Source organism: Neovison vison, chromosome X (genome assembly GCF_020171115.1).
Source record: "Neovison vison isolate M4711 chromosome X, ASM_NN_V1, whole genome shotgun sequence".
NCBI classification, from domain to species: Eukaryota; Metazoa; Chordata; class Mammalia; order Carnivora; family Mustelidae; genus Neogale; species Neogale vison.
The window spans coordinates 36,886,921-36,911,334 of record NC_058105.1 but is presented as its reverse complement, the minus strand read 5'-3'; the positions used below and the strand labels follow the sequence as shown (position 1 = coordinate 36,911,334).

At 44.9% G+C, this 24,414-nt stretch overlaps 1 protein-coding gene and 1 non-coding gene across 2 annotated transcripts; one reads left to right on the top strand and one right to left on the bottom strand.

The window, feature by feature from the left end:
- CAPN6 (calpain 6) lies at positions 1–23,275 on the bottom strand. Its single transcript, XM_044235504.1, has 13 exons — positions 23,147–23,275; positions 16,751–16,930; positions 9,007–9,138; positions 7,804–8,012; positions 7,095–7,287; positions 6,136–6,329; positions 5,838–5,915; positions 5,544–5,730; positions 3,892–4,014; positions 3,528–3,730; positions 2,816–2,937; positions 2,335–2,471; positions 1–1,687 (listed from the first exon to the last, which is right to left on the bottom strand). The coding sequence occupies exons 2-13, from the start codon at positions 16,913–16,915 to the stop codon at positions 1,505–1,507; spliced, it is 1,926 nt and encodes a 641-aa protein (XP_044091439.1). The 5' UTR covers positions 16,916–16,930; positions 23,147–23,275; the 3' UTR covers positions 1–1,504.
- LOC122897842 lies at positions 20,804–20,911 on the top strand. Its single transcript, XR_006382674.1, has one exon. It is a non-coding gene; the product is annotated as a U6 spliceosomal RNA (small nuclear RNA).
- Positions 23,276–24,414: the final 1,139 nt, after the last annotated feature.

The window sequence follows — 24,414 nt, the reverse complement described above, 5'->3', positions numbered from 1 at the left end:
TTTATTGAATGTGAACTTTATTGTGGTTTGGATTATGTAAGGCAGTGTGGTGGGAAGGCACTGCAGAAGTTACACAGACTGGAAAACATGGTAAGAAATGAGTGAGCTAAAAAAAAAAAAAAGAAAGAAACCTACAAAATATATTTTTAAATGAGTGCGTGCTGGACTAGACTAAGTACTACAACTATGTTCTTTCTTCATCATTGCAGAAGCATTGAAATATTGTCAGAAGTGGGGGTTGGGAGAGGTTAGGGAAGGCTTCATGGAGGAGGCGATATCTATGCTGGACCTTGAAAGAAGGGTAGAATGTTGATAGATGAGACGGAGGGAAGAACATTTCAGAAGGACTGACTCTAGAGAAAATTCCTTAGAAATACTGAAAAAAACAAGAGGGCAAAAAATGCCCCCAGGGAGCAAACCTTCCCAACCGGGAGGCCTAGGGCTGGGACCCAAAATCTCAAGCCCCCAGGTGGGGTCTTCAGTCCCAATGGTATTAGGAGGCACAGGACAATGGGCTTGTTTGTAAACCTAGCAGCAGCAGGAGGTTTCACATTGCAGTCAGGGGCCCCAAATTGGCTGTACAATATGCCTGGGTGGGTTTTCTCATCCTGTCGGGGGTGTGTGGTACTTATTCGTCCTTCCTCTTGCCCGCTGACTGCCTGAACGGTAGTTCGTGCGCGCCCACATGCGCGTGTGTGAGTGTAGGTGTGTGTGGATGGGTGGGGGACCGAGGCTTTGTCTCCCACTGCAGCTTCTTCCACGTTTCCTTCTTTGGGGCACACAGCTGGCTTCCATCGAGCTGGAGCTCAGGCCCTTCCTACTCACTGTCTCAACCTCACTGAACTCCAGCTCGTCATTAAGCACCTAGGAAGCTTCCTCAACATGAAGGTAAAACCTACTGTGGGGGGTGACTTGGGTGAGGGCAGGACAACACTTTCCGGGGGTGGTGATGTTGGGTGGTGTTTGATGGTGGTGGCGGCGGAGGTGGCAATGAATGTTGGTGGTGATAAGGGCTGGGGACTCAGAAGCAGGCTCTGGCCACTGACTAAAATGCTGCTGGCAAGTCTGTAGTGTTCAGTCAGGAGCTGGGATATCAGGCTAGACCAGCTTGGCCTTGATCACCCCTCCTCCCTCCTCAACATGCCCTACAGGGGAGAGAACGTTGGGTGCCTGAAAGCAGCAAAGCCTTCTGTAGGGTATCCAGGCCGTTGTTGTCCTGCTCAAATCGCACCCCCGGAAGCCCCAGAGATCTTTTTGTTGGCAAACATCTGTATGATCTCCACATAGGACTGTCACCTCCCCCTGTCCAGCTGCTGGAGGTATATAGGTTATGTAGCTACTGATGCTACCTGGATCGGGAGGTATGGGGAATTTATCAGAGGAAAGGGAAAGTTAGTTACTGTGAGTTTCTTTCTTTGAAAGGAGTATGGATTAGGTAAGACCTGGCACCTGACAGAAAAGGAAAGTCTGGAAAGCTCTGTCAGGATTCCCTAGAGCTGAAGATTTAGAGCTCAGTGAGATCATCGCTGGAAATGACCTTGAAGCTGATGTGGCCCTGCTTGACTTTGGCAGTAGGGCCACCCTTCTTACGCAGGTACAGAGATTTCAGATCGCGGCAGTCGCTGGGGTCAGCATCCAGAGTAACTTGCCCCAGGAACTGATCACAGAATTTCCGGCTGTTCCACACCTGGAGAGACAAATCAAGAAAGCAAATATGAACCACCCTCTATGAGACCAGACTTGGCCCAATGGCATCTAGAACCCAGTGCTGAACTTGGAAAGCTCAGCTTTAAAACTGAGAAACTCTCCTGATAATGGGCTCTGGCTGACAGAAAGCTACCTCAAAGAGGAGTGGTGACAAGCCAGCCAGGAGGGCTCAAGGTCAGCATCAAGCTATGTGAAGGCTTTGTAAAGGCAGCTGGGCAGAGGTACTAAGTCAGAAAAACAGCAAAGGATAGTGCTCCATCCCGACCTAGCAGGATAAGGGTCATCTGACCTGGCATATGCTTCCCCTCATGGGATTTTATAGTACATGTCACAACATGTGTACCTGTGAGTGTGTGAGCTTCTGCCCACAATGAAAGGGACAGAGAAGAGGATATTTACAATGGAAATTAATGAGGAGTCAGTGTCTGTGCTTGGTGGTAGGTGTGTTGGAGTAAAAACAAACAGCCAAAGACCAGGATGACCCTTGCTCTGTACCCTGGATAGTTGAGTATCCTAGATACTTGGGATAATCTAGCACCTGGAATGGAATGGGAGCCATCCAGGAGGCAGGGCGTGTGTGTGGGCGGGGGTGGGTGGTGGGGGGTTGTTACTTGTTCACAGTCTTACCTGCACTATAATAGGAATGTCAGTGGTCCTTCTGTAGAAGATAGCCTGGGTGTCAAAAATGGCATGAACAGTATTCTTCTGGACAGGAGAACGGACTTCCTCCTTGCCACACTTGATGACCAAATACGGATTTACGGCTGGAACAAAGCGACAGTTGCATTTAACCGAATGATTACAGTACCCTTTCTAGACAGTCGAGAAACTAGTTCACAGGGACCTTTCAGCCTAACACCTGGGTACCAGGTGACCTCGAACCCTGGTTCCCAATTCCCTTTTCTTCCCCATCCTTTATAAAAATGAGTAGTATGTAGGCCTTGCCCAAGGAAGTTCACATCCTATTCTCTGTTCAGTTCAACAGCCATCCTGACTTTCCGAGGCTGAAAATACCCCTGGAGAGAACCGTTCATGACCACCTTTTCTAAACATATGTGCAATAAATGAAACTGAAGTTTGCTTTCCAAGACACCTCTGCAGTTCTTACTTTCATTGGCATACTTCTTCTCCAGGCCCTCTGCACTATGAACAGTGATCTGGGTCACCACCTTTGGGTAGCCACGAGCCAGGTTCCAGCAGGACATCTTGGGCATGTCCAGAGTCAGTTCCCTGGAACATCAAAGAGAAGACACGTTACTGATGATGAATGCCCTCTGATGAGATCAGCCTGCTAAGGCAGCCATTGTTGCTGAAAAGCATAAAATGCTGAGTGACCCAGCTCATTCCTCAGACATGGCTTATATTTTATGAGTCTGTTTTCTTTTCCCTTGGCATTAAGGACCAGCAGATAAAGATCAGAGTAGACAGGGTTGGGGTGAAAAGGTAGCTTTGGTGACCCAGCACTCAGAATATAATAGAGGAGCAGTGAGGAGTGTCAGCTACTTAAGAGAAGAATAGATCCAGCCAGAAAATGGAAGAGAAGATGTACATCGAAAAGCTTGGGCTATAGGCCTATTCCTCTGAAATGGCAGCCCAGAGCTCTGAAGCTCAGACCACTCCCGGGGAATTTTTCATGGTTACAAAAATAACCATTTTGAGAAATAGTTCTACCACTGTCATGTCAGTGAAGTCTGACTCAGACAGGTTGTCCTTTTGCATGTCTACATAGGAGGAACAAGGTCAAGGGAGGTTGGTGGGGGGTCAGAACTGGAGGCAAAGCGGAGACTAGAAGTTTGCAGGGCTGGCCACAGGAGCTGAACCTGAGCTGGACAGGCACTTCAGAGAAGATTCTCAGGAGAAACTCGCTGGTGCGGCCATGTTGGAACATGGTTGGGACAAGCACGTAGTTGCCTTTCTTCAGGTACTTGCTCAGAAACACAGTGCGGGTGTCAATGTAGGTGGAAGTTCCAGCACGCTCTTGGATGTAGAGATGGTGGAGACGGAACTTGCGGTTCATCTCTACCTGGAAATGAGACAGGACAAAATTCTCCATCCCACTCGAATTACAGTGTTTGTGTTAGGAGATCCTAGGTCCTCTGTTTTCTTTATCCTTGGACCTATCTTCATTCCCCTCCCCGCTGTGACTCTGTCATTATTCTCTCTGCTCCACATGCCCAATCTTACCTTGAAGAGCTCAAAGCCAATGATGTAATTGTCAGGTCTTCCCATGCGGCGGTAAGTACGCAGGTCCTTCTGCTGCAGTGACATAATGACCTTGTGCCCATCCTCGGGCACAGTGAAGATGTACTAAGGGAAAGAGGCCACCAAGGACTTTAGTTAGCACTTCCGTTTCAGCTAAGCCAGCTCAGATTTCAGGGAAGGTAACTACATTGAGGAGCAGAGACTCCGATTATTTTCTGGGCTTTGCCACCGATCAGAATCTGAGGCCTTGGCTAACTCATGGGCTTGCTAAGTGCAGATTATATATCATTCCTCCCTATGGCATTTGGCATGAATTGAGAGACAACTTCATGCCTGGGTCTTTGATGCCAAAGGGATTATTCTTCTTGGTAAGATATTGGGTTTATTTTAAATTTTCCCTTGCTTCAAAAAGCTGCCCACAAAAAATTCCAGAATCCATAAAGGCAAGAGGCACTTTTGTTTGGCTTAGCCTGATACTATAGCATCCCCCTCAGCTAGCCTCCTACAGCCAGCCCAGATATGTGGCTTGGGGTGGGGCTGGATCCACTTCCTTGGAGAACTGATTGATTCTTTCCCACCCTGTGCAGGAAAGCTGAGACTTGGAAATGTCATCTCAGGGCATCATTGTGCCATTGGGCAGTAAAACTAAAAGGTGTCTGATTGTTCCCTCAGTCTCTCTCTCTCTCTGCTTTTTTCTCTCCCTCCAGCAAGAAACAGAAAACAAATTCAGAACCATAGGTTTGCAAGACCCATAAAGATCAATCTTGTACGGACAGTTAAGATTGAAGCCAAAAGCCCATTTCTCTAGCTCGATGTGCCTGATATTTGAAACATTTCCAGGGTTGTACATGGGGATGATGTCAGGTAGGGAGCAGGGCAGTAATGGGAGCTTTCCTTTCTTTAAGGACAATTAAGATGGAAAGAATGGGCAAGGGGCAGTATGAGTTAAAAAAAAAAAATCAGCCTACTCATCTTAGTGTCCTTCTAAATGCCTCGCCAATGAGGCCCAGGGATAGAAAAGACATACCCACATAAGGTCAGTCAGAATTCTGGCCTCCCGTATGGGTATCTCATCAACACATCTGGGGGCAAAACCATCAAGATTATTATAGTTTCAGGCTTTTGGATGTTTGGATTTTGTGCTTTGGGGCGTGCCAGGGCTTGACTCCAATGGATCATGTGGAAGAGCATTGAAATGGAGGATGGATGGGATGGGGTTACTGATGGGGAAGTGCTTCGGATCCTGGGCAGAATGACCTGGCTCTGGGTGAGAAAAGGGAGGCATAATGATGGCATTCAGAGAAAAGTCAAGAAATGAAAAAGTATTGAGAGAGTGTCTGGAAGCATATCCCTTCTGTCTGATGAGAGACAAAGAGCCATGTCAAGCAATATGGTGCCAGGAGAGAGGCAGCCAGAGGAGATGGCTCTGATTTAATAATATTGCCCACATACGTCGCTGCAGTAGACACAGTCTGCAGTGACTTACAGCATCTGAGCCAATCCCTAGACGCCTCGGTTGATGAATATTACACAATAGCTGCAAACTGAAAAACCGATATCAAGGAAATAATGCGAGGTGAGACCTGAGTTCCTATGGCCTTGAGAAGTTGGAGGTAAAGTAAATTAATTCAAACCTGGGGATTCTGCAGGAAGGTATCACGATTGTTATAGCAGCCTCCTGATCGGTTCATCAGGGGATCATCATCCACAGTCCAGCATCCAACCACTGATTCCAGCTCCTTGCGGCCAAAAAGAGGGTTGTTCACATTGCGGCAGACATTCAGTTCGTGAAAGTTGCGGCAAAAGTCCTCCAGGCTCATCCTGAACAAAAGGAGGGCCCAGAAGAAATGAACATCGTGCTGAAAACCTACCGTGGTAGTTCCATGTAGGGAGCCCCAGTGCCCTCAGCACAGAAACCAGCCACTCACCAGAACTCTCCGTCATCAGACATAACAAGCCCCAGGTTCTTGCGGTCTGCCACAGTCAGCTGCTGCCACTCTTCAGAACTAAAAGCAATCAAATGAAGAGATAAGCAGTTAGGTTTACCATTGACTTCCTACAGGAAGCACACCAAAGGACCGGAAGTGGTGGGGATTGGGCCTGCTTTATTTCACCTCTGGCTGGGTGATAGACCCCACAGATGTCACTAAGCAATGATAGCCTGCTAGCAATCTGGAGGGATGCATTGAGAGAACTACAGGGCTGTCCAAGTGAAATGTCACTCACATCTCGCTCCAGGGACCACTCCATTCCTGACGCCCCAAGGGGTTCCTCAGGCGAACCATATAGAGCTTCTCAGTACTGAAGACTTCCAGCAGTCTCTCTCCAAGACGGATCTTGCGAATATCAGTCATGGTGTATGTATGGCCCTTTAGGAGACCCCAGTCAGTTTCAACCTCTTGCTCCTCCTGATTGGGAGACTGAGAATAAAGGAAAATACATAAAGCCACAAAAATTGAGAGACCCAAGGCCTGGCTCCAACTCTTCCTTGATTGGTTTATCCCAGTATGGTCGAAACCAGTTCTCCCTGAGCCGATAGAAATTTTATCCAGACACCGGACTGGACACAAGGCAAATGAAAGAAAGGAAATAAAGAATTTAATATAATAACCCACTTAAACAGTTCAGATTGAAACTACGCACAATAGTATACTGATACAAGCAGCTTAAAAATTTGGTGGGCCTGGTTTATTGTGTGAACAAACAGCTATAACTTCCACCACCAGGGGCAGAGGCAGGAGGAATAATTTAGCAGAGGTTACTTACACCAGTTCAAAAACTGCACTGGCCCCCAGTTTGATAGTTGGTACAGAAGGATAAAAAGTTAAAGCTCTGGGGCACCTGGGTGGCTCAGTCTGTTGAGTGCCTGGCCTCAGCTCAAGTCATGATCCCAGGGTCCTGGGATCGAGTCCTGCATCAAGCTCCCTGTTCAGCAGGGAGTCTGCTTCTCCCTCTGCCTCTCCTCCACCCCTGGCTCATGCTCTTTCTCTCTTACTCTCTGTCTGAAATAAATTCTTAAAAAATAAAGAAAGTTAAAGCTCTGTGGCCTCTGATCGAGGACTCAATGTATATTATTAATTTTCTGGACACCATAATGCCTTCTCCTGAATTTCTGGGGAAGAGTGATATTCCCTACTAATTTTGTAGTGTGAGAAAAAAATGGTTGTTTTGGGGAGACAACAAACCTCAATGGTGCAACAGATCAGTCCTCCTTTGGTAAATGTTTTGTACAACTCCCCGAACAGCTTGTACTTCTCCTCAACCAGCTCAGTGTATCTTCCCTTCTGCATGTCAACAGTCTCAGCCAGTGTGCCAGTGAAGTCCACGATGATATCAGTGGTGGTCAAACCATCAAGGGCTTCATAGCAACCAAGCAGCCTGAGCGCAAATATGCAAGGTTATCTCAGTAAACTGATTTTTCCAGGTCGAGAACGTCTTGTTCCCAAAAACTAGAACAGTTCTCGCCCAACCAGCATTTACCAGCTGGCTTTTTTTGAGGTATGAAATGAGAGATATTCTGAGATTATAGTCAGAGATTTCTAAGCTTAGGTTATGTTGATCAAGGATAGTCCATGAAGAAGCTTCCTTGTCTAGGTAAATATTAGGGAAGGAGAAAAAGTGAGGCCATCATGCTATGTGATCCACTGATTAGCAGCAGGAAGGAGCACCTAGGAGTAGGGAGGGGGTTTAATGGAGTCCAGAAGAGCTCATTTCTTTATCTTCCAGGATTTTTGAGGACCAAGCCTAGGCCCAAAGCAATGCCTTAGATCTGACAGGTATCCTACCCCATTTAAACTCAAGGGCTCGGCTGGGTAAGAATGATCTTCCAAGGACAAATATGGCCTTCCCTCCCTCGTCTACCCTGACCACTGACCGGTCAACCCTGCTCCTTACTTTGCATAAGCTTTTTCCAGTAGAGCATTCCAAAACTCATTCATGGAGGTGGAGAAGGAGAAAACCAGATCTCCATTGATGGTGGGCAGCAAGTCATCGATCACCACCTCAGTCCATTCTCCAAAATGCCAGAAACGGAAGCGAAATATCCCAGCATATTTATCGAGTTTTCGAGGGTCCCATTCCTGTTCCTTATGGTTGGGAATTGTCTGGAAATATAAGAACAGTCGTATAAGTGTTATTCGCCAGACTACACCCAAATACTGAGTTGCAGTTGACTTCCAGCAAAGATATATGGCAGTAGGAAGCACACCAAATAACTTGGTTTGGGTCTAGGTTGGGAAGTCTTAATTTGGGCATTTTTTGCCCAAATTATGCTTCCCTAGGTCAGTTTTGTTGAGGATAATATTACCGTGCAGTCCCCGAATACACATGGGGTCACTGAGGGGAAGCCAGTTAGGGATTCAGTTATTTCCCACAGATAATTTACAAACTTGATCATGAGAAACTGTCTATCTAAACATTCACAGTTGTGTGTTTAACCACCTAAATAAGGCATTTTAAAAGACAAAATCACTGAAAATACAAGACCCCTGTACTTTCGGGTTTCCAAGTTCTGTCCTAGAGATTTTATGTAGATTCTATGTGGATTTGATTCACACCTTGAACAAAATTATGTTGAAGAAATCCTCTTTTTATATTCAGTTACAAATTGCTCTTTGAAAATTCTTTTTTGAAGAAAAGTCAAATCAAGTCAACATTTCAATGCCTTCAACTTGACCTAAATGCTGAAGGAATTTTTTTACTTGAGAATTTATTAGAACCTTCTTAAAGAACTATTTCCATCTTTCTTGTCTTTTCTGTTATTCATATCTATGACTTCCTGGCCCCTGCTGGCTCTATCCTCCAATCGGTGCAGAGAACACCGGTATGCAGAGCTACTACATCAAAGGGCTACAACTGACAAAAGGTCAATTAATGTGTGACATAGCCAACAAAATAAAATGTTTATGGTAAGAATCTAGGTGAGTATAGAGGTTCTCCCTGTAAAATTCTTTCAATTCTCTGTATTGGTAAAAAAAAAAAAATCCTCATAATTCAAGAATTGAACAATCTAAAAACCTTACAACCTGATTTTTCCCAAATTACTAAGGAAGACAAAAAGGTGGAAATTGAGTGAGGTCTCACAAGAGAGGGGGATACCTTTGTCCAGTGAGACTCCTGAACAGCCAAACAGGAAAACGCAGAGACCATCGGCTTGTGCCCCAGTCTCCCTTGGATCAGCTGGTGGTTGCTGATGTTGCCCACGATCAGACGGGGGTCGTCACAGATGTCCTATGGATACAACAATTGGTTCTAAGGGGTGGAAAGTGTTTCCCAAGAGTCAGCGTGAGCTGAGGTAGGCAGGACAAAGATAGTGACTAGGACTTCCATGAAAGGGATAAAGGGAAGGTCGGGGGTGGGGGGGTTTGTGAGGACAAATACAAAACAGTCAATCATCTGGAGCACAGATAGGGTTATGAGGGGAAGTGGCAGGAGAAATGAGAGGCAAGGATGCAATGAGACAGGTCGAGATAGGCTGGTGGGGGTGCTTAGAACTAGTATTGTGGTTCAGAAGAGTTTTCCCTTAAGCAGTGAGCTTTTGAAGGGAACTAGAGATTAGCACATTGCATTCTGGTCCTGTTGGTCACGAGGAGATTTTCTGAAGCACCTGTGCCTGGAAGGGTAATTGCATTTCAAAAGACAAGGCTGGATAGTGGTGAATGCTTCTCCCTCCCTGGGAAAATGAGTTAGGAGACCTTATACAGAAAGCCCTTTCCCCAACAAAAAGCAAAGGCAAGAGCAGTCTCCATGGCAACTAGATTTTTCCACATCTTTGGATGAATATAGATGGTGGCAGCACTAATAGCAGGTGGTAATTGACCACTCACAGGAGCACTTCAGCACACTCTTTTCCCACAGAGGTTGCTCTGAGAGAAACCAGACAGAGGTGAGGGGCACTATTTATGTTTTCCCAATATGTCAACAGCTGTGCTATTCCCACGGCGAGTAGGAAAATGAGACCCAAATAATACAATGACAGCACAATGTTTGAGGGCACACTAAAGTTATTTTCAAAGTATAATCAGTGTCTAGAGGAAGGATCCCCGAAGTTTCCCTGGTGGTAGATAGAAAAGATTGAATAGCCGTAGTGACACTTGAGTTGAAGCTTTAGGGATGACTAGCGTGAGGCAGTTTGACAAGAGAGAGGTATGGAGGCACAATGGGTAGAGAGGCATAGACAAAAACATCGCTGCCTCCATAATATCCCATAATTGAAGACATGATTGTGTGACTCAGAGAATCAGCACTTGCAGAGTTCAAAAGCAGGAAATACCAACGAAGTCTTGAGTAGCTGGAGAAAGCTTCATGGAGGAAGCCGTTGGCCAGTACCTTGAGATTCTGCTTACCCAGCAGAAATAAATCTTAGTCTCAAATGGAAAGAAAATCTAGACATATATCTTTTTAAAATTTATTAAATAGAGACAGCTATATTTTTCTGGTTCTCAAACCTCTTTTTTTTTAATGGACATAATTCTCCTTGATGAAGGGTCTGGTCTACAGAATGAAACATTCCATGTATTCTTTAAAAGCCAAAATCACTCTGGAAAGGAATAAACGTCCTAGGCAGGGACAAATCCAAAATAAAGATTAATTGGGCATCCCTCTGCCAAAAAGAGAGGGTTAGGAGGGTTTTCAGTTTGGAATTTTCTGGTCTTTTATTTATTTATTTATTTATTTATTTATTTATTTAAGATGCATACCTAGTGTCTCGACATTACTTTTTTTGTCTTAGAAGAAGACTTCCATCTTAATATCTTTTTATGGTTTGGGACTTGCCTGTTTTTTCACTTATTGATTATAGAGTAGGTATGTTGGGTGAATTAGGCCCTGATATTCTTTTTCTCCCAATTGTTTCTTTGCCCTTTCTAAGATGAAACTAAACACAGCTTTTTCTTGTGGGCCAGGTGTTATCATTTTATTTGGAGCAAGACATAAACTTATATAATGATTTCTTGGGTTTAGATTATGCAAATAATTGTTGCCTAGCATGGAAAAACAATAAAGTGAACACTAATGTATAGAAAAGTGTGCTTTTAGATTATTAAGGCAAATTATTTGCTGGTTTCACATAAAGTTGTTAGTGGTTTGGGTTATATTACAGTGTCTTGGATTGTCACGAAGCTCTCGTTTCACAATAGGGATCCAGGCTCAGCCAACACTTTTGTCATGCCAGCTTTTATTCAAGACTTAAAGGGTCACATAAATGAACAAATACCTGTAAACAGAACTCAAATTGAGAAACTGGGTAATTATTCTCCTGTAGATCCAAGCTGAATGTGGTTAGTGTGTGTGTGTGTGTGTGTGTGTGTAATCATGAAAGAATATAAATTTGGGCTCCCCCAAATCTTTTATTTTCTATTTCCTCTTATAAACTGGCCCATGGCCCAGTTTTCCTTTACCACTCTTCATGCATTATGGATGGCCACTTAATAATGGATTTTAGAACATGATAAATTAACAGCCATAGATTGTCAAAGCTAAAAAAATCTTAGGGATTATTTACTCAACTTGTTTATTTTGCAAAGGAGAAAAAGGCTCAGAAAAAGGCAGGAAAGGCAGGAAAAGGCAGCAACTTGCCCTTCCAGGGAGGCAGCTAGTTAGTAGGAAAACTAGGACTAAAGTTTTAGATTCTTCAATAAGACATATAGTTAGGGAATATGCTTCATGCCTCTCTGCTGAACACTTGCCTAATAGCTCTTCATTGTTCTGGAAAGACTTACTTAAGTTATAGTTCAGCTTTTGGTTCCAGGCTAAATATCACCAATCGGCTTTAAACTCTTCAATTTAATTCACTCAATGGGAATCAATCTCTGGTGTATGTCAGCAATGTGACACGAAAAGGAGAAAATCTTTATTATGCTACAACCTCTACCTCTTTTAGGAAGTCAGAGATTAGAAAGAAGCTAAAGAGGGAGAAAAGGTAAAGGGCAATAAGCCAGTGCAAACCTAACAGACAAATGGACATTTTTGGTGACACATTTGAAAATAATGAAATGGCTGTTTATTGATTTTTTCCCTAGTCTCGGACAATGGGGTGTCTTCATGTTGGGAGTAAGGAAGTAAGATGGGAGACATTTTTCTGTAACTCTGAGCTGAGATGGAGAGTGAAGAGGGGCTATTGTGGCCTGAGCTGTGCTGGACTGGTAAGGAATGGAGTTGGGGAGAGGTCACAGCTCACATATTCACATATTTGGGTGGCTTGAGAGGGAGGGTGATGCTGGGCCCCTAATGGCTCCCAGCTGTGTTGGCACAGTTGCTGTGTTCCTTGAACTGGATCGTTTGTCAAGGCAAAATAATTTCTTAGGAGGAAACACACACAACTAGAAAGCTGGACACCAAGAGTAAAGCCAGGAATGGTCCCTGCATACCCCCATCCCTGAGTCAAAGCCCTCTATAAGCAAAACAGCTTCTCTAGGAAATATGTTCTCTTAGCTGAGCACTGAGAGTCCTTGCCATTGTCCTCACCTCATCTCCCTTCGCAGAGACCTCTGGAAGCCTGGGGAGGGAGACATAGGATTATCAGGCTTGGAGCATTTCCAAGAGAGCTCCAGGCTTGCCATGCTGAGGAGCTAAGGGTCCAGACACCCAAGTCACGAAATAATTATCTTATTTGAGCCTTCAGGCTTTGGCTTAGAAGACTCCAAGTATAAGTCTCAAACTGCTTTAATTGGGAAAAATGTACACATCCATGAAATGAAATACTGTTCAGCCATCGGAGGGACAAACTGATTACATGCTGTCACATGAATGAGCCTTGAAAATGTTATGCTAAGCAAAAGAAGCTACTTTTCACTTCCAAGTAAAGTCTCCAGAGCCAGGCAAATCTAGATAGAAACCCAAAGCAGATTAGTGAGTGCCTGTGACGGGGGTGAGGGGTGTTACTCACTGCAAATGGGTACAAAGGGTCTCTTGGGGATGATGTGACTGTTCTACTGTGAAGTTTTTGAAACTTGGTGAATTTACTAAAAATCATTGCCTCGTACTCTTCCAGCAGGTAAATTTTACAGTCTCTAAATTGTGCTGTGGGAAAGCTGGTAAATGGCACAATTGAAAATAAGCAGGACCGATGGAGATAAATGGGATGGACCCATCCAACTCTCTTCGACTGTGTCACCGGTGGAAACATGAGGACAAGTCAGGTTGGAGGGACACGATCTCTGGGAAGGATAAGAACTTTATGACCAGCCTAGGCCAAAACTACTGCATGGAGGTGCCCCCTTCAGCAGGGAGCTGGAAATGTCTATTAGCACAGAGGAAAGTGTTTCCCGTTTGCTCTTTCCTCCCAGGCAATCTGTCACTGAGGGCTGTGTATTCTGCTTCTGATGTTGCCCCTCATTGAACTTCCCCTTCCATTCCTACTACCTTTGGCTTTCATCCAGACCTTCATCACCCTCCTCCCACCTGGGGTAGTGAAATGGCCCCTGGGGAGGGTATTCCTCATGGAAGAACCTGAGCAAAGGAAATGATAAGTAGGGACAGAGCTCAAAACTCTACCAGAGCTGACAGAAGATCTTGTGCAGGTTGCCCTCCCTTCCCCCACAGCTACGGCACAAATCCCCATGAGGGTTTGAACCTCTTTAGTCAGGGATTAGATGTGTCTGACTCTTAGACACTACTATAGCTGGGTATGAGTCAGTCAGGAAAAAAAGTCAGAGTGGGGTAAGAGGGGAAAGTGGCTGGAGAAGAGATTTTTTAATGGGAATTTGAAAGCCAGATTTCAGCCCTAAAGATTCTACCTGAAGCCTTACAATCACACTGTTAGTCAGTATAAATCAGCGTAGTTTAGAATTTACTATGACTGTATACGATGAAGCTCCAGAAGGACGGGAAAGTTCGGGAACACATGTCTCAAGCCATAAACCAGTGTACCCAGGAAGCTGAGCCAAAAGCTGGGGCCAGCAGACCCCTGGAGGAGTTAAAGAGAAAAATTTTTCTCTGGAGGGTATGGCAGATAAGCCAGCCCTGAGTAACTGCAAAACATTCCCATAATCCCTGCCTATCTAAAGTGGCTCCTTAGGAAACAGCAAGGGAGGGGCAGTTGGGAAGAAGGGGACACTTAATCCTGCCAGAGGATACTGGGGGCTTAACTGAAGTCATTTGGTTCAACTAGCAGTGGGGTTTACAGGCATGAAGGCTTATAAAGGCGGAAGCTTTCAAACATGGGAAAGGAAAGAAACAGAGACTATCAGTTTAATCATGCATCTTCCATTTTAGAGACTTCAGAAAACAGCCCTGTTTGAGGATGAGGCTGTGTGGCATGCCAAGGGACAAGATGTCTGTGAGCTTTCCTACAAACCGGGCTCTCAACCTTGCCAACGAAGCGGGTGAGGCCAGCGACCCATCTGGTCTTCCTGAGCCAATTTAGAGAGGCCCAGGGCTGTCTCTCTGCTTTCCTGATGGGAGGCCAGAGAACTTTGACGTGGTTCTTGACCACAGGCTTGGCCTCCACTCTGGCTGGAAAGGAATCCAGAGCCTTTTGAGGAGACTCAGATGGTGGTCCAGAACCTTGTTTTTCCCTCCTTCCCACAAGAGGCCCCTTCCCCAACCACTCCAATCTGCTGATCTCCCCCTTCTTCAAAACCCTTCAGGATTTACTGTCTGTATGCCTGAAGATAACATTCCTTATATCAGGCATTCATTTATTATTTAACTCTTTGATAGCTCAATAGCCACCTCTCCCACTAGAATGGGAGCACCTCACCCCAGGCTGTGTCTGTTAATTGCACAGAGGGTACACAGAGTAGGTGCTCCATAAATGTTTTTCAAGACGCTCCGTTTGGGCTTAAGACTAAGCTCACAGTATGTTCTCAGAAGGGAGAGTATGGGTAATTTAACAGATGTACAGCATCGACCCAGGGAGGAGGAATGTGGGAACCGACTGGGGGGAAACTACAAATCTTAGCAAAGGAGGGGACCCAATTAGCTCTGTGTCCCGTGCCATACAGCAAGGCAGCGTGGACTTTGGGGTCAAACCTGGATTCAGATCCCAAGGTGTCAGCAGTTGGACCCCGGGCAAATTCTTACCTTGTCTCTGAGACCCAGTATCATCATCAGTAAAATGGACATAGTATTATTTACCTCTAGTTTTCAAACCAGAAAAAAGAATCACATTGGAAAAATGTATACAATACCTACCTTGCCAAGCCATGGCGAATGAAGAGGAAATGAAAAAAAAATGTACAGAAAACTCTAAACAGAGTCTCTAGGCCCGTGGTAGGCATGACATAAAGCTGATTCTTTTTCCTACCCACCCCAATTCACCTTCTCTTTCTGATACCCCTCACCCTGGAAGGGGTATTGCTTGCTTCAGAGGCGAGATGGATTCTTGCCCTGGTTATCAAGTTTTTCCCTTCCCTGCTAATCGATCTAGGATTCAGTCCACAGAATTTGGAAGAAGGCGGCAAAGGACAAAGGACTGAGCCAAGAGAGAGGAGGGAGCATGTGTCTCAAGACCCAGCCAGTACAGAAAGCATTGTCAGCTTGGTTCACATCTGGGAAATGGCTTTGTGTTGGCTTGCAACTTTGCCACCCGTTGGGTCTCCTCCTGTCTCCCCCAGGACCTCTTCCTCATCAATCACTCCTTCCCTTTCCTGTGTCTTCAACCTCTTCTTCTTTACTGTTTACTCTTTGGTCTAGAAATACATTCAAGTCTGTCTTATTTTAAAAAGATATCCTCTCTACCCACCCCCCCAACAAAAAAACCTTCCTCAATTTCCTGCCTCCTTTTCAGCTATTTCTGCCCTAGCGATGTCTATCATCAGCCATTCATAAGAGTGGCACTGAGACTACATATCTTTATTTGCTCCGTGCATTTCTGCCAAAACAAAACAAAACAAAACTTACCCCTCTGCATACCGATTTAGCGGCTAGTGAATTCTGCTCACGTTTCCCGGATTTTTATTGCAGGTCAGTGATCTGTAGGGATGTCAACAACTGCAGGCGCAGAAAGTCAGGAGGACTATCATCTTCCTTCCGATGGAGAGGACTTCTCCCAGTCTCATACTCTCAATGACTATCATACTTTGCAGGCAAACACTGAGACCTCTCCTTCCAGTCATATAGGAGACGCAAGAGCCTTAAAGGGACCAATGTATCTTAGCACCACCTGCTGGCAACCTACAGCAACTGCAATGGCTCTCGTGAGAAGTCCATTTTGGAGCGTAAGCCCTGGAAATTCCAACTAAAAAGTTGCAACCAAAAAGCCTGTACATTTCCTAACAGCCCTCTATGGCCTTTGGGAAGCCACTTCGGGAAGGAGCTCAGGTGTAATATCCTTCCTCCCGTTACACACTTTAGAGAGGGCGAGTCCATCATTCTATCATTGTATGCACTGAGCTCCCTCTCACACAGGGCTGGTGAAGTGGTCCTGAGACTTGCTTTAGAGACATAATATACAGCTGTTTCACAGAGAACCATAATAACTATTGATAGGTGGCAAAAAGAGCTACACTCCTACTTAGATCCCACTTGGCTGATGGCGGGGGGGGGATCCAGGTGATGGTATCCAAAGAGTAACCGAGAAGTTTCTCCTCCTCCCCCCCATGCAAACTTCATCTTGTCCTTGTAGAGTTCATTTCATTTATGCTGGTCCTATCAAGAGTTTTGTTGTTCTTCTTTTAAATTTGCTGTCTGACCAAATATGACTGAAATTCAAGATACCTCAAGCTAGAGTCAGAAGCACTGATCCGTAACACCTGCCGTATTAAAGCTGTCTCCTAAATCACTTTGCATGTGGTAGGCTGTGTGAGAGAAACAGTGCACCAGGCAGAGTTATGATGATAGAGATCGAGAAGGAGACAGAAAGTAAAAAGCAAAGCAACCAACAAACTAAAGACAAAGTTACCTGGGGACGTTTCCACACCACCTTCCCAGGAAGCAGCCGGTTGTAGAAAAGTGAGTCATTCTCAGGCAGAAAGGTCGGGTCACAGAACAGTCTGCCGTCCTTAATGCATTCCTGCTTCAGTTCCTGGTACTTCTGGTTTTTGAAGACCTTCAGAGGAGGACCCATACTGCTGAACTATGTCTAGAATGAGAAAAATTGTGGTCATTGGAGGAAGAATTCTTTTGAAGATTACCTGAAATTAGACAAAGAGTAGTCACCCCAGTGACTTATTCCTGGAGCTAGGAATGTGGAGCTTGGCTTTAGAAGAAGAAAAGTGAAGATATTCAGGGAAAGTAGGGTCCAGGCTCAGCATGGGGCTTTGCCTAAGGTGCCTAAGGCATTTGGGGGCCTCAGTTTCTTCCTCTGCCAAATGGGGCAATATAGGCCTGAACAATATTATCGAAAAAATATAAAATAAATGTTAATATTGCTCATTAAATGTGAGTCATTAACATTTAAAGGGCTATCTTCCATTTTACATAGAGAGGCTTTCAAACAAAGGACAATGTTACATTCAAAGATAAAAGAAAAAAGTCATTTTATTACATTCAGAATAAGTTGGTGCCCTGAGGGCTACACACTTTGTGCTTCCGGGGAGAAGCAGACCCTTTCACTTCTATGGAGCCCCTTTACACAGTTCCTTCCCTTTTATCATTTAAAGAGCTTTGCATTTTTTTATTACTGGCCAAGAAGGCTAATGCGGGCAGTAGAGCTCAGCAGATGGCCTCCAAATACAAGGAAAGATAGAAAGATTGTTTGTGTCTTTCTTCTTCAAAGCCTAACATGCAATCATCTGCCCGCTTTAAAAGCAAGACTCTGAAATTCAATTACACTAATTTGATGGACTATAGATTCTTATCCCATGGCAATACATTGTTGTTTTCTTTGCTTTAAAAAAAAAAAATCTCACATGGTTAAATAGAGAATTAATATAGTGGCTCTTCAGGCAATGGTCTATCTGAGTGCCCCACACTCAAATGTCTTTAACAACTGGTTTTTTATGGGGATAATTTGAAAGACAACTTTGATTTTAAGTAGCTTTGGGGTGATAATAAGGTTCTCAATCCCCTTGCTTGATTTACAAAGATAGATTTGTAATGATTTTAATGATTCTCGATGCTCAATGGTTAGTAAGAGGAGGGCTATGAAATTTACATGGTGCCAATTATTTTAAAAATACATTTTATGGATAAATGTCTATATTTCGTGATTGCATGAGGGTCAGAACAGGCAAATCTAAGGTCCGAGTATCTGCTGAAAAGTTGGCGAAGTTTGAAAAAAAAAACTAATTAGCACTCTAAAGAGTGTCTGTGTAGGTAACACAGCTCAAAATCCAATTAATAAAGAGGGAGCCACTATTTTATGAAAATTGAAATAATAATTAGACCTCTCTACTATCTTATTTCATGTCCTTTCAGTATTACATTGAGATGTCTTACTGGTAAGGAAGACTTCCTATTTGAAAACCATTAAAAAAATGAATTTGATGTTAGTTGCAAACTACAATATATAAAAACAAACTTATCCCTTCTCTGAATTCAAAGAATAAGAAGCTGAAAAGAACCATAGTTTTTTTTTTTAAACAAATATATAGCCTTATTTATTGACCGTTGTTTTTCAAATTGAAAGTTACATACAGGACACTGCAAAATACCAAAATGTCTTTAATCATAAGATTCAATTCTGTTCACATATTTTAAATATTAAAGTGTATCTCATTGTATTTGGAGGCATGGGTGGTATCAGTAATAATTTCTGTTAAGCAGCATCAGAGCCAACTGAATGTATACTCAGTTTCCTTTTTGGAGCCTGTTACAACTGGACCCTAATTTTCATGTGTGCTCTAACTTATAGCAAACACTACTATGCCTCTGGCTTTCCCTGGAAGGTCTGGTGGACTGCCAGAAGCTGGGGATTGTAAATGGGGGATAGTCTGGGGCAATTAGGGTATTTAGTTTGCCAGAACCTCCTAGTCCTTGAACGTTTTGGATAAATGGGTATTTCCTGTTCTTACGAAGGCCCTCTGCCCCCATGCCTACCTTGCTGCTCAGTCAACGAGCGAGTCCCTGTTATATAAGGAAGGCTCGTCCACAGACAGAAACCACATTAATTGGAAAGAAAATTAGGTTTGATTTGAAAAACCAGTATGATCCCAGTAGACCCTTTCAGAGGCACAATATCCAGCTGATGTGTATAGGGCAAGGCTTTGGGTGCGGGCACTTGCATTTGGCGAGGTGCACGGTAAATATGGAATAGCAGGCTATCAGCCTGAAATTTGACAGGCTTTCATTTGAATAAAATCGTAGCCTCAAGTCCCGTTGGACCAGCAGAGTAGAACTGTGCCCCATTTCTGGCTTGGTTCCTCTGTGCCTCTATTTTCTCATCAGGGTAGTGGGGTTATCTCTCCTGCCCTCTTTACCCTGTGGCTGTACCTAATGAGATGGCTAGAGTAAAAGTGCTTTGAACAAGTGGAAAGGGCTCCGGAAAGGCAAGATACACATCATCAGTGCTCTCATGGCCTGGCATGGAGCTGGGCGCACAACCCGCTGTCCAGGAAATATTTGTTGAATGGACAAATGGTCTTACACAGATAATTAATGTTTGCATGTATCATCTGAAACATGCATTTTAGTTCATGTTCTCTTCCCAGCAGCCATGTTTAGGAGGCATTATCTGAGCCCTTTATTTTGTATCTGCAGAAATGGCAACTTACAGAAGGGACAGCTAGAAACGTAAAACTGACTCTAGCCCAGGTCTGTGTAATGTCAGATTCAGTGTGCAGCGTTCCCTCACACCACACTGCTTCTTTTGGTCACCAAAGGGACTTTTTTTTTTTTAAGCTCAAATGAGGGAAACCCTCCAAAGCAAACATGATACCTAACTTGGAGGCATTCTGCCTAGAATTTATTGCCATGGTGAATATTGAAAAGATTCTTTATGTCCTCGGTCTGATGATCATGGGAGAATCAGAACCCTTCACCTCGGAGGGTTCATTAGATAAGTCTGGAGAAAAAAAAAAAAAACTTCTGGAAACCCAGAAATTTGTAAGTTGGGTTTGTCAGTTTGTCGCAAACAATTTGCCCTGCCAGAGCCCAGGATGGTGGGGACGGGAGCGCTCCTTCTTGGTTATCTTACTGCACCCAACTGCGAAGACAGGAGGGCCTTTAAGTTAAAGATGGCATATTCAGAAAGTCAGTAAACAGAAACAAAGCTAGGGCTTAGGGTAGCAACCAAAGACAGCCTCTGGCTAACAAAGGGACCCTGTGTCCTGAGGGTCTTACATATCATGGGTGATTGGGTGAAGCCGAGTGTGGGCTTTTGCATTGAGACGACGGTGGCAAGCAGTACGACTTCAATGAGGATGTACTGCCTAGAGATAGAGCATGAAGAAGGATGTGTGGATGCAGGCAAGTGGGAGGGGTGGGTCCAGAGGATGGAAAGTGGGAAATTGCCAGGGGAAGTTGGGGGAGCTTGCCACGTAGAATGATACAAGGGCTGTAGTTGGAGGATGGAGTTTTTGCTACATACTGGAATGGAAATCGCAGGGGGTGGGGTACTGGGCAAACTCCTAAGAAGAAAATCACTCATTCGTCACCTGTGGGTCAGCCTTAACATAGAAACCAGATTTTGCTCTAAAACGGGAAATCTGCCTCAGTTTCTTAAAGAGAATTGTTCTCTGATAGAGGAAATCTGGTCTGCAGGCTACAAGCTGCTTTTGCCCAGAGTGAGTGGGAGAGGAAGGGCAGGCATTTAGGGGGAGAGAGCGGGAAAGCATGGCTCTCGAGGTGGTGTCCTTGGCTGACTTCCCTCCCTCCCCGCACCACCCCCGGTTTCCCCCTCTGTGCTGAACTCAAAGCAAGATAGGAGGTAACAGCTATTAGGAGTTTTCAGAGCAAACCAAATGCAGGAGACCTAACTCTGTCCAGGCATGAAGTAGGCAGCACTTTAGCCTCACAGGCAGGGGTGCTGTGGAGAGGCAGAAGCAATAAAAACTCAGCATTCACGTTCCACAGAGTGCTGGCTTCAGCAGCACAGACACTAAAATGGGATGATACTGAGAAGATTAGCGTGGCCCCCATGCAAGGATGACAGGCATGCTCCCCAGAGAATAGTGCTTCCCATGGCTTCACAGGCAGTCATAGCCCACATCTATGCACACGCCTCTACCAGGGAACATATGGCTGACCAGATTCCAATGGTTGGCCAGATATCTTGGGGTTGGAATGGGACCATAAATGTCCTCGGAGCCAGCCTTATCTGGGACACATCTACTCCATCCAGAGAGAAGACTGTTCAAAGAAATTGGAAGAAAAAAAAAGAGTGCACAATTCCCTTTAATTCCATTATTGAAGAAATTTATCAAAGAATACAAAACAATTTGGAATCATAAAAAGAGCACAAGTGGTCAGAAGATTCAGGATCAAGTCCCAAATACCACCGTTTAGTGTAGATAATGGCTCTGTCCCTCAGTTTCACCGTCAGCACAACGGAAATACTCTGGCTGTTTTGTATACCTCAGGGTATCACACTGGTGGGGGTGTGAGGGGGGGGAATCTAATAAAATTTAGCATGCAAACATACTTTTAACTGTTAAACACAAGACCGATGTCCAGCAGCCGTATTACAAAACATTCATTTTTAGCACATTAAATCTCATCTCTGTCCTTATGGGAAAATGTGACGTAATCACCTGCCTTAACTAAGATACTCACTGACATTTAAAAGACCGATATAAAATGGCCCCTCTGCCATTCGATACCTTCTCTCTCTTCCACCTCATCTTCTTGACTGGTTTGCCCCACTACAAGTTTTCCCCCTCTTGCATGTATAAGCCCATCCTATAACTCGCATTTTACAGCCTTGCGAGAATCCGCTTCCAATTTTCATAGAATGTTAACCTGGAAGGACCCTTAGAAATCATGACCCCCAGCTCCTGGCTTTCACAGGAAGGTGAAAGCCCGGGTCCAAGGTGACATACACAGTTAATGACAGAGCTGGCCCGAAAACTCAGACCTCCTGCTTGTGAGAATTCTCATTGTCTTCTTCTCACAAGAATGCATGCAAGAGCTTGCGCTTGAATTGCAAGCTGTCAGAAGGTGAGATGGTTTCAAATCAAGGCTAATCAAAGAAACACTGTCTGTGGGTCACAAAGGGATTTTTTTTTCTGCTTTTAATTTAGGAACCGAAAACACCCAAGGATGTGGGTAAGATTTTTTTTTTTTAAACCTATTCCTCACAACACAAGTGTTTAGCCTTATCCCTGGCCTGCTAGGGATTCTGTAAGGATAAATAAAGAACAGTATTCAAATACCAAGTATCACACGCGTATACGCGCACATGCAGACAAACTGGTAGGGGAGTTAATTAGCAGCCCCCCACCCCCTCAACTGAAGAATCTTTTTTTTAAAATTCCCCCACACTATACAATGTCCTTAATTTCACAACCGAGATTAACAGAGATTAACAAATGAGACGTTAGCCATATTTCAGTAAAACATGAATACAAACCACAATGCTCTATCCTGAAGCCAGAGGAGACTGTTGGGATGCTAGAATTTGTTTCATTTTCTGAGAAGATTCTCCCTGAACCGCAGGCTCCAAATCCTCAGAACCAATTTTCAATTGCAATACGTGGATCCTTTCATTGCCCTCCCCCCTCCACCCCACTCTGGCCAAGTAGCCCAGTTAAGCCCCTGGACCGTGAGTGGCAGCGGAGTGGGGAGGAAGGGGATAGAGCCCCAGCTGCAAATCAAAGTTTAAGCTAGAGGAAAAATCAGAGAAGAAGATCAACCTGTCACTGGGGCAGGAGGACCACCCCCCACCCCGACCGAGCAGACGGGACAGCCTTCGCTGCCACTCCGTCTTGTGCGAAAGCGCTCGGCCCGCGCACCCCAATTCCAGGGTTTTTAAAGACCTTTTGTACACAGTGTAGATCCACGATCATGCCTGCATTTCAATAATTTGCCCACAGCTGTGGGTCAGCAGATGCCAGAAGGAAGCCCTGTCAGCCTTGAGAGGGTTTCTCCCTCCACACCTCCCTTCCAGGTTCGTTCTTCCTTATCAGGTACTTTGGGTCACAAGAAGACAAAAACAACAACAAAAAAGAACAACCCCACACACAACTGACCAGATATCACCAGAAAAATCTCATTGCCAGACAACCACAATCCCCCCCGATCAGAGAGTGTTCCATCCATTTTGAAGTTTTCAAACTATTCCTCATGCCTATTGGATTCCGACAACTCATAAAAATCACAGCTGCAGAGTTTGATCAACTATAAAGTTCAAGTTGCTTCACCTCCTCTAGCCTCCAAGTTATCCAGCAAAGAAAAATCTGCAAATGTCCTCTCTGCTCACCTGAGTTATCCCAGGAGCTTTGCTGCTGCTGTCGCTGCCGCTCTTGGCCAGGTAACCCCTACAAAGTCTGTCCAGTCAGTGCAGCTGAACAAAGATTCTGGCTTTCTTAACCTGAAAACTATTTGGGCTGTACCAAGCTCTGCTCACAGGGGGAGGTGCCTCGCAGAAACTTCAGGAGCCTTTGCCCCGCCTCGCAGTCAGAAACTGATCCTGAGTCATGAGGAAAATCTGGAAAGCTCCCCCTGCCAGATGTGCAGACGGGATGCCCACTCCAGATCCACCCACCAGCAAATTGGAAAACTCAGGAAGCCACGTTTGAAAGCTCTCTCTGTTCCAAGGAGAGAGAGGACTTTCAGGGAGGGGTCTGATAGATTTCTGACTTTTCTGTCCTGGGGTGAAGAGTGCAGATGACTTGAGAGGGGACATGGAGACAATAATCAGGAAGCGTCGAGAAAGTTCTTAGGGGCCAGGCTGCAGACATGGCCCTTGTATACGGATCTCTGAGGGTGGAGAGGGCTCCTGCAAGTGAGTGGGAGAGAAAGCGGAGCTGATGGGACACAGGGAAGAAAAAGATTGCTTTGTGAAGCCACAGGTTACTTTTGGCCGGAGGCAGAGAGAAGGGAGTGTGAAGAGGGAAGGGAGTGGAGTTTGATTCCAAGGCAGTTAGTTTAGGAAGCCTGATCTCAAGCAAGGAGGCCCTGGTGATTATGCCCGGCCCTGTGAGGCAAAAAGCAGAGCAAATAAGTGTCTGCTCTGAAGGGCCAAACCAAGAGGCTTCAGGGGGCTACTTCAGGGCAATGCCTGTAAAAGCCTCTGCTGTGTCCAGTCAAGGCCCTGTTCCCTGAAACATTCACTGGGACCCAGTCCCTGGGACGCCATTCCCCAGTTGTTTTTGTTTGTTTCAGTGTTCACAACCTGTGAAGACTCATCATCTCCTTCCTTCCCCAGCTTGCCTAACCAATGCGGTGTCAACTTTTAACCTTAAATTATCACTCTCTGCCCCTATCCCTATACCAACTCTCCCCCTGGCTAGTTGAAGGGAGGGAGGGAGACAGAGGAAGAGGGAGAGAGGGAGTGGGGAGAAGGGAAAGAGAGAGAGAAAGAAAACAAGTGAGCAAGAACTCCAAGAGGGAAAGAAAGTGTACTCTCTCTACTACCTGGAAACGGATCAGAACAATTCTGTGACTCTGGTCTCTGAGACCTTCCTCTTGGCTTTTCCCCATAATTCCCTCTGCGCCTGCTCCTCCTTTATGCCAAGATGGAAACTG

What these genes read in the sequence shown, in the direction of transcription:
- CAPN6 (XM_044235504.1), bottom strand. Translation starts at nt 16,915, where the DNA reads ATGGGTCCTCCTCTGAAGGTCTTCAAAAACCAGAAGTACCAGGAACTG. An exon ending in AGTGGTCCCTGGAGCGAGAT is followed by an intron (nt 5,916 to 6,135) that starts GTGAGTGACATT and finishes GATTGCTTTTAG; the next exon opens with TTCTGAAGAGTGGCAGCAGC. An exon ending in GAAGTGCCTGTCCAGCTCAG is followed by an intron (nt 2,938 to 3,527) that starts GTTCAGCTCCTG and finishes TTGATGTTCCAG; the next exon opens with GGAACTGACTCTGGACATGC.